The 9,959-nt window shown below is 37.3% G+C and overlaps 1 protein-coding gene across 1 annotated transcript in view; it reads left to right on the top strand.

Annotated features, from left to right (window-relative positions):
* DDX46 (DEAD-box helicase 46) overlaps nt 1-9,959 on the top strand; it is a 63,992-nt gene continuing 54,033 nt past the window's right edge. The window contains exons 1-4 of the mRNA XM_045161883.1: nt 1-194; nt 2,360-2,548; nt 3,993-4,136; nt 7,571-7,680. Of these exons, the coding sequence (XP_045017818.1) occupies nt 178-194; nt 2,360-2,548; nt 3,993-4,136; nt 7,571-7,680 (460 nt within the window). The 5' untranslated portion in view covers nt 1-177. The remainder of the gene's footprint in view (nt 195-2,359; nt 2,549-3,992; nt 4,137-7,570; nt 7,681-9,959) is intronic.

The following is a 9,959-nucleotide window of genomic DNA, read 5'->3' as shown; positions in this document are numbered from 1 at the left end:
CTGGCGCCAGCACGTCTTGTTTTCGTTGGCCGCGTTCGGATGGCAGCTGCCACTGTGGCTGCGGCCGCCTCTTAGTGGTACCCCTTTCCCGGCGTGCTGAGGGCGGTGCGTTCTCCTAATCTGTCCGGTTCTCGTGCGCGTGGTTCCGAAGGGCGCCGGTTTCCCACAGCAGGCGGTATGGGCAGGGAGTCACGGTAAGGCGGAGCGCCGACCGCCGAGCGGCTTCTTTGCGGGGAACAGGCGGGAGTCGAGGTGCCCTCGGGGCCCGGCCTGGCTAGCGCGGCCCCACGTGTGGCCAGCGCTGCCCGCGGCTGCTGGAGGGGCTGGGAGACCTCTGCTGAGGGAGTGGCTGCACTTGGGTGAGCGGTAGGCACAGGGTTCCCCTGCACTGCCATCGGCCGGTTCGAGCCCCTGGAGCGGGAGCTTGTAAGAGATCTCCAGGACTTGTAAGAGATCCCGCCATTTCCGCAGAGCTTACCCGGATCTCCTCATTCAATGGCGATCCCAAGTGAATTTCTCACCACTTCGTGTTTGGACCATATCTTTGGTCCCTAACGCTACTTTAGTTCTTTGTGAGCGCGGGATATTTTCTTAAGTTAATTGAAAGGAGCGTGTGGTCAAATATTTTTACAACACCCATAACTTTGTACATGACTAGGCTTTTATTTGCCTGGAAAATCCCATGGACAGAGGAGCCTGGTAGGCTGCAGTCCATGGGGTCGCTAAGAGTCGGAAACGACTGAGTGACTTCACTTTCACTTTTCACTTTCATGCATTGGAGAAGGAAATGGCAACCCACTCCAGTGTTCTTGCCTGGAGAATCCCAGGGACGGGGGAGCCTGGTGGGTTGCTGTCTGTGGGGTCGCACAGAGTCGGACACGACTGAAGCGACTTAGCAGCAGCAGCAGGCTTTTATTGGGCTACAATAAATGCTTGTGACATGGACATTTACTTTGTAAATAGATCTCAGATTTCTTTATTTGTTTTTTATCCTTTTAAAACTGAGAATCGGGAGCTCTTATTAGAACTCTTTTCAAAAACAGTTTATATTGTTCCCTGGTTTGGGATCTTGAGATTTTTATCTTTAATGTACAAATTTGGTTAATATTTAGCGGTTACTGAAAGATAATTTATATGTAGGATGATAAATAATAAGTAAGGTAGTAGTTACTGAGGTATAATTAACTTTCAGGGAAATGGGCAACGCTTAAGGGTAGAGCTTGATAAAATTTAACAAATCTATAAAGTGTTTATTCGTTTAACTGGATAAAGGGTATTTCCATAACTACGGAAAATTTCTTTGAAAGTCTTTGAAATCTCCGTGGAAGCGTTGGTATTTGGCCACCTAGGCGGGAAACCTGGAAGTGATATTTACTTGACTCCTCCTCCTCTCAATGTTTACATCCAGTTAGATTCTGCACTCTGTTGCCATTCCTGCTTTCCTTGACTTAATTCAGGCCTTAATCATACATTGCTCAGACTGCTACATCTCCCTCAAGTTGATTAGCTTCCTCTGATCTTACTCTTCTAATTGATTCCACACGTCAGCCAGAATGATACTTCTGAAATAAACATAAGGTTTTGTCATTTCCATGCTCTCATGTCCATTGGTTCTTACTGCTTTCAAGATGAACCTTCAGGGCCCTTCCCAGGAAGGTCCCTTCCATCCCTTAGGCCTTCTTCCCCACTGCTCTGCCTCATGACTTGTGCAGGAGGTTTGCTGTTGTACTTGACATTTGATTAGTCATTGAAATACCCAATACCCAGCTTTTGATACTTGTCAACAACTCTACACTTGACATTCTGACCCAAGCCACCAGTGTTTCTTACTTGCTTGGTTGCTATTTACCTATTTTCCCTGCATCTGCCCTCTCCTTTCTTTGGTTTGTTTTCTCCTTAGCAGCCAGAGTAATGTTTTAAAAATAGTAATGCTTAAAATCTTCCAATAGCCTTCTCAAAGGAAAAAAAAAAGACTATCCTGATAACTGCCCATAAAATTCTCCACATTTGGCTACCATGCTCCTCTCAGGTGTTTTTCTCCATAGCTCCAAATGACATTGTATTGACTCTCTTTTTTGAACTTGTCTTCTCTTCCTTTAGCAGCACAAAGCTGCTTGAGCCTCAAAAGCAGGAACTTGGTCTCTTTTGCTTACTGTTCTTGCTTCTCTAACAGTGTTTCCTCTCTACATCTGCTGTAGCGGAAGAGTTCACTCTTTCCCTCTAATTTTAAAAAAGTTGATGTGTAAAAAGTCCTTTCAGTGTTTATCTGCTGAGACTTTTAGGGAAAATAATAAAATAAATAAAATGTAATAGAAGCTAAGTGTGTTTGCTAAGCTTAATCTTTAACTTAATATTCTAGCCACTATCGGAAGCGATCAGCATCACGGGGACGCTCTGGAAGTCGATCTAGAAGTCGTTCACCCTCAGACAAAAGAAGTAAACGTGGAGATGATAGACGGTCTAGAAGCAGGGATAGAGACAGGAGGAGAGAGAGGTCTCGTAGCAGGGATAAAAGAAGATCTCGGTCGAGAGACCGGAAGCGTTTGAGGTAAGGCGGTAATCTCCAAAGAACTCTTGATAAATTGGGCTTCTTTAAAAGTTTTAGTGGTCCCTTTAATTGGTGGTAGAATTTAGTGATCTGTTTGCTGGCTGTCTGTTTTAATCCCAGCTGATTTGATTAGGTACATAAGTGATTTGCCTAGAACAAAACCTTTCAAACACTTAAACGGTATTTTAAGTTTGTAAACTTGAGGTGGTGTTTCTTGTAATCCAAAGAGAACTTTAGAAAAAAAATTTTTTTTAATTAGAGAAAAATTGCTTTACAATGTTGTGTTGGTTTCTGCTGTGCAACACCACAAAGAACTCGTAAAGCCCCCAGGAAAGGTTTAAAAAAAAGAAGTAAAAGTTGAGGTAATATGCCTTTGAGGGGTTCTAACCTAAACCTGTCCCAGGAAAGCCGATCGTGTGTTCAGAACCACCACTAGAGCTGACTGGAGAAGGAAGAGCAGGGCAGGGCCGTGTCCACTTCTTGTTGGAAATGATTTTAAAGAATTTTTTTAGATTTAACCAAAGAACATCCTAGTTTTTAAAAACTTGTGCTTGATTAAATATTCCTTGGTACCACCCAAGGATCTGTAACTTCCCTGGTGGTGAAAAACAGCCTTTAAATAAAAATAATCTCACATGGCAAAAAAAGTTTTCTAATAAAGTTTCTCTTTAAAATAGGAAAGAAGACATGGTTATACAGGTGCTGTGAACTGATCTCAGAAAGAACTTAGAGTTTATCTTTTTGAGATATTGGTTCTTAGGGAAAATATTCACCCATAACAATGTGGATAGTATTAACTTACTCAGTGTTATATTATGTGGCCTCAGGAACAGTTTCATACAATACAGTCAAATACTTATTAAGCATCATATAAGATTTGGTCTCTTACTTTTTTTTTTTTTTTGGTCTCTTTTTGATGTGAAAATAAAATTAGAAGATTTTAGAGCAAGAAGGATTTTGAGATTATTTGGTACGTCTCTGCATTATGTAGGTTGAGGAAACAGATCCAGAGGTCACCCAGAGAGTGACCTGCCCTGTGTGTGGCACTGGCTAGCAGCAGCACCAGGACAGACATTCTTATCTCCTAATTTTTGTGTCTGTAATCTTTCCACAGCCCCATTCTGCCCATCCTTATACTGAGATTTCAGCTGTCTTTGAAATTTAGATTTTCTGCTCTAGGTCTAGATTTCGAATAGCTATTAGTACATATTTCCTCTGTTTTTCAACAAACATCATTTCGAAATTAGTATCCTCATTTTCCCCCTTGACCACTTGTAAGAATTGGCTTTACTTGTTCCCTGTTAAACTGATTTGATAGTGAATTTAAATCTGTCTTTAACAGTGGTAATAATTTAGGAGCTTCTTTCAACATGAGGCACAAACCATGATCTGAAGTAGAAGTTCTACTTGGTCATAGAATAAATGAAACGTGTCCCCTTTGCAGGCGTTCCAGAAGTAGAGAGAGAGATAGAAGTCGAGAACGAAGACGATCTCGAAGTCGGGACAGGAGACGTTCAAGGAGTAGAAGCCGAGGCCGAAGATCCCGATCTTCCAGTCCTGGCAATAAAAGCAAGAAAGCTGAGAATAGGTAATGTTAACATTGGCTGTATCTATCATGCAGGTTGGGAACTCTCTTCCCTACACTTTAAAAAAAAAATCCTTCTAAATGCTGAATTTGGCTGCTACCATGAGCTGTTAGCTTAATTTCATTTCAATAAGTTATAAAGCTTGTAGTGCTTTTAGAAGATACCTAAATTCTGTTAGTTTGAATACTTATAATGCATTATTCCTTCATTTAATACCTACTGTTAATGATCAGAAGTACATTTTATATACATCTTTGCGGGAACTATGTTTTTTTCTTTGAAGTTATTTTCTTAGTGTTTCTACTGTTGCTTGACAAATAACATTTTTACATTGCTGAACTGCTATTCATAATGGGTGAACTTTGCTTGTGTAAGTTAAATCTACGTGTTTCCTTAAGATGTTAGTACCATTGAATTTTGAGATATTAGTTATATCTATTAGACATAATATGTTTACTCTGTATTTCTCTTGTTAATGCTTTGTTCTTTGCCTATTACTGTTTCTAAAGTGGTGTCCTGGCATATATAGCTTTGTTTCTGTTTTCTTCATATTGGTTATGCAGATTTTTCCTCATTTATTTACTTTATAAATTTTACTTTTGTTTTATCAGGTCAGTGTTATAATGCCCATTGGGATAATTTTAAATTTAAAATATAAATTCAGAGAAATGAATGAAATATAAACATGCAGTTTACTAAGTATAAAGTAAGATTCATGTAACCACCACCAAAGTTAAGAAATAGAACATTATCTGTATCCCACTGGAAGCCCTGCATGTCCCTTCACTAACCCAGCTTTCTATTTGCCTAGATAAAATCACTGCTGACTTTAGTGTTAGTAATGTTCTAATTGTTTCTTTATAAATGGAAAAAGAATAATTTAGGTTTATGTGTTTTTTAATTTTACGTGAATGAGTCATGTCTTCTTCTGTGTTTTTGCTAAACCTTGGGAGTTATCTCTGTTGCTCATAACATTAGTTTATTTTATTGCTGAACCACTATCCTGTGGTATAAATATGTGTGCTCAGTCGTGTCTGACTCTTTGGGACCCCATGGATTGTAGCCTGCCAGGCTCCTCTATCCATGGAAGTTTCCAGGAAAGAATACTGAAACAGGTTGCTGTTTCCTCCTCCAGGGGATCTTCCTGAACCAGGGATGGAAGCTGGGTCTCTTGGGTCTCCTGCATTGGCAGGTGGATTCTTTCCCACTGAGCCATCTTGGAAGCCCCGTGATATAAATATACCACTTCATCCATTCTACTGAGATGAATGTTTGAGTTGTTTTAACTTTGAGGCTATTATGAACATATCTTAGTATACATGTGTATGGGCTTCCATGGTGGCTCAGACAGTAAATAATCCACCTGCATTGCAGGAGACCCGAGTTCTAGAGTTAGACACCACTGAGTGATTAAGCATATTAGCATATGCATGTGTATTAGTTCCCCTTGAGTGTACAGCTAGGAGTGAAGTTACATGGTCATAGAATAAACATAGCTTCACTTTAAGTAATCCCAAATGCTTTCCAAGGAGTATATACTAATTACACTTCCAGCAGTATATGAGAATTGTGTCCCTTCATACCCAGTATTAGGTATTGTCATTCCTTTAAATTTTTATTTGATAGGCATGTAATAAAAATATCATTATGGTATTAATTTGCATTTCTTTGATTAGTGGTGAAGTTGAACACCTTTCCATATGTTTTTTGGTCATTCAGATTTCTTCTTCTAAAGTACATGTTTAAAAAAATACATGTTTAATCTTTTTCTCATTTTCGTATTGGTTTGTTTCTCTTTTTAAAAAATTGATTTATAGAAGTTCTTGTTTTTAAATGTTCCAGATAATTGTCGTTTGCTATATGAGTGGCAAATATTTTACTCTAATTTATCTTTTTACTCTGTAATGATACTTTTGAGGAACAAAGACTTGGAAGGAAGAAACATTCATAAAATGAAGGCAGTTAATAAAAGGATGAGGAAAATCTGACAAGGGCAGTGTGAAAATTATAGGCTGTACTCAGTCTGAACATAAAAGATTAGCATGCTGCTTTTACCAGTACATCAAAAAGATAAGACAGATCATAAACTAGTTGGGTTTATACCAGGAATGGAAAGTTGATTTAACATTAGAAACTCTTATCAGTGTGATCCAAGATTCAAGGAGAAAAGCCATGGTTACTTAAGTAGATTCAGGAAAAGCATCTTATTAACTTCAACACACATTAATGTTTAAAAGTGCTGGGCAAACATGAATAGAAAAGTATTTAACAAACTGGTTATAAAATTAGGAAGCACTTTCAAAGAACAAGATATAAGGACTTTCACTACCAGTATCAAGGCTTGTCTATAAAGTTGTAGAAATCAAGAGTGTGGCTTTATTGTAGGGGTAAACAAATAGATTATTGAAACCTTATAAAGAACCTAGAATCAAATCTACACATATAAGATCATTTAATAAATGACTATGGTGACATCATAAATAGTGGAGAAAAGTTTTTCCAATAAATGGTGTCAGGGACATTTGCTATCCTCTGATAAAATAGGACCGGCTGCCTCATTCTGTGCGCAGAAAGCATTCCCAAACAGATTAAAAACCAAATAAGATGGCAAAGCTATAAACTTTTTAGAATATCCTCTTTACCTCTGAGTATCTTCATCAAAATTGGAACAATTTCTGGATGCCTTATTTTTTAAGATTTATTTGTTTATTATTTATGGCCATGCTGAGCCTTTGCTGCACGTGGGCTTTCTCTGATTGCAACGAGCGGAGGCTCCTGTTTGTTGTGGTGTGCGGGCTTCTCGTTGCGGTGGCTTCTCCTGTTGTGGAGCACAGGCTCTAGATGCTGTGGCTTCAGTAGTGACGGCTCACAGGTGTAGTTGTCCTGTGGCATGTGGGATCTTCCCCAAACCCATGTCCTCTTCATTGGCAGATGCATTCTTTACCACTGAGCCACCAGGGAAGTCCTCTTAAAAGCACCAATCATAAAGGAGGGGAAAGGTTAACTAATTTGATTATAGTACAATTAAGGAATTGAACTCATTTTTAGATGCCATACATAAGGTCAAAATGCAAGCTTGTTGGGATTTTAAATATTATTACATATATCAGTTATCTTATAGACTGTTAATGTTTTGGTATAGTTCTCCATTTGTTACATTTTAAATTTCTTGTTTAAATTTTTGTAATTATTTTTACATGCTGTGTCCAGTTTACCTTTGGTTAGTTTTCAGATATGGAGTAATATTTGCAGTTAGTGTTATGGGATTAATTCTTCATTGTATTTCCAAGTTGCTTATTAATGGTATATAAAAATTCAGCTGAGCCTTGGAAGTTTATTTCTTACTTAAAAAGTAAAACACAAGTCTAAGTGTTTTAAAATGAATGTTTCTAAAAACAGATAGATGATGTTCCCCTCTCTCTCTTTTTTTTGGCAGGTCTAGATCCAAAGAGAAAACAGATAGTGGGGAAAGTTCTAAAGAGAAGAAAAAAGACAAAGATGACAAAGAGGATGAAAAAGAAAAGGATGCTGGTGTATGTTTACTAACATAAATAATAGTATAGTATTAAATTTGTTTCTATATTGACTAGTTTTTGGTTTTAATGCTGTATGTTTTGTTTTTAAGTAAATGATAGCAAATTTGCAAAATACATATAAAATGATAGTTTTCCCCATGAGAACATTTTCCTGAAAGTTACATATCTATACACACTATCTACTTTTGTATATAAAATGTGATCATACTGTATGCACTGTTCTGTGCCTTGCTTTTTTGTTGCTTTTAAATTATGAATTACTTTATCAATATATATCAGTATATAAGGTCTTAAGAATAATAAATCGCAGTATACAAAGATTCTGACTTAAGAAGTAGAATACCTTTCTTTTTCCTTTTGTTAAATGTTGACTATCTTTATGTACCTGTTTACATAGGTAGTGCTTATTGTTTTTAATGCCTGCATAGTGTTTTGTTGAAGAAAAGGTAAATGGGTATTTAGGCTGTCTGTAGTCCACAGTTATAAGCAATGGTAGATTAATCCTAGTACACATGTGTTCTGTGAATATAGTATAGAGTAAATTAATACCAGTAAAATAAATTACTTTGTCAGTGGGTATATAGCTTTCCCTCAGTATCGGAGGGGGATTGGTTACAGGACCCCTTTGGATAGCAAAACCTTCAGATGTTTAAGTCCTTTATATAAAATGACTTAGTATAACCATGGGTATCCTCCCTGCGTAGGTTGTCATCTCTAGATCACTTATGATACCTAATATGATGTAGATGCTGTGTGAATCGTTGTAAATACAATGTAAATCCTATGTGAGTGGTTGCCAGCCTAGGGAAAATTCAAGTTTTGATTTTGGGAACTTTCTGGAATTTTCTTTTCCTGCATATTTTTGATCCACTTAGTTGAATTTGGAGGATGAGGACTCAGATCCAGAGGGCTGGCTCCAAAGATTTAACATTTTGATCTATAGTATCAAATTGCCCTCCACAAATATTGTGAAAATTAAGATTTTAGACGTGAAAATGTTTGTTCCCTCGCATTCTTGCCAACGTGGGTATTTTGAAATTTAATTTTTGCAAATGTCATAGGAGGTAATTGATTTCTTGTTATTTTGAGTTACATGTCTTTAAACATGAGTAAATAATGTAAACCAATAATTAAATAAGGCATTTTAAGTTTATTTACTATCTGCACTTTTCTTTGAATTGCCTATTCATATCTTTTGCCCATTTTACGATATATTATAGCTTCACTTCCTTTTTTTTTGAGATCTAATTTTTTTTTTTTTTTAGTGGTTCTTTTTTTAAGGGAACTGTTTGCTGAGCAGGTTATCTAAGAAATTAACACAAGAAGTCTGGAGGTCTGGTTTCTGATTTAGTTTCTACTGTGGAATGACTGGGTGACCTTGAGAAAAAAACAAGCTTTCTGGGGCTCATCTTCAGAGATGGAATTATGAAGGATGTAAATTCAGGGACACAGGTTTTGTTTGTTTAAGAAATAAATTTATTTTAAAAATATAAATATCACCATATTATAAAATACTTGGAAAGTCAGAAATAATTCTCTGTAATTCTAGATACCCAAATGCCATCATCATTGCAGTTTATTAGTATTTTCTTTGACTGTTTTTTTACATGTGTGTTTCTATACCTATTTATATAATTATAGCATGGACGGAGGAGCCTGGTAGGCTGCAGTCCATGGGGTTGCTAGGAGTCGGACACGACTGAGCGACTTCACTTTCACTTTTCACTTTCATGCATTGGAGAAGGAAATGGCAACCCACTCCAGTGTTCTTGCCTGGAGAATCCCAGGGACAGGGGAGCCTGGTGGGCTGCCGTCTATGGGGTCGCACAGAGTTGGACATGACTAAAGCAACTTGCCAGCAGCAACAGCAGCAGCATGTATAAAATTTTGATATTTATTTGATATTTATTCAAGGACTTAATCTTTAAGTCCTTGATTATGACTGTGAAAATGATTTGTCTTTCCTTTGAAGAGTATTGTTGATAATCATGATACAAGCTTTAGAATGGCTGTTCCTAGGAAACTTAGACCTAAAGGCTAAAAGATCAGAACTTCTTAATGATGTTGATAAATAACTTTCATTTACTCACTTGTTTGAAATAGAAAATTGTGATAAAAAATCCTTCTCATGGAGGCAGTCTTGGAGAAGTTTAAAGGATTTACAGTTGAGAGTAATAATTAGGGAACTTTGCTTGCCAGTTCTTTTAGTTTCCACTTTGAGGGAGAAGTTGAATTCATGTGTGCATATTGGTAGTAACTAAAAGGAGAGTAAGTTATAGTATTTGAAGT

The sequence above is a fragment of the Bubalus bubalis genome, chromosome 9, assembly GCF_019923935.1.
Source record: "Bubalus bubalis isolate 160015118507 breed Murrah chromosome 9, NDDB_SH_1, whole genome shotgun sequence".
NCBI classification, from domain to species: Eukaryota; Metazoa; Chordata; class Mammalia; order Artiodactyla; family Bovidae; genus Bubalus; species Bubalus bubalis.
The sequence above is the reverse complement of the archived record's forward strand: the minus strand, read 5'-3'. Positions and strand labels throughout refer to the sequence as shown.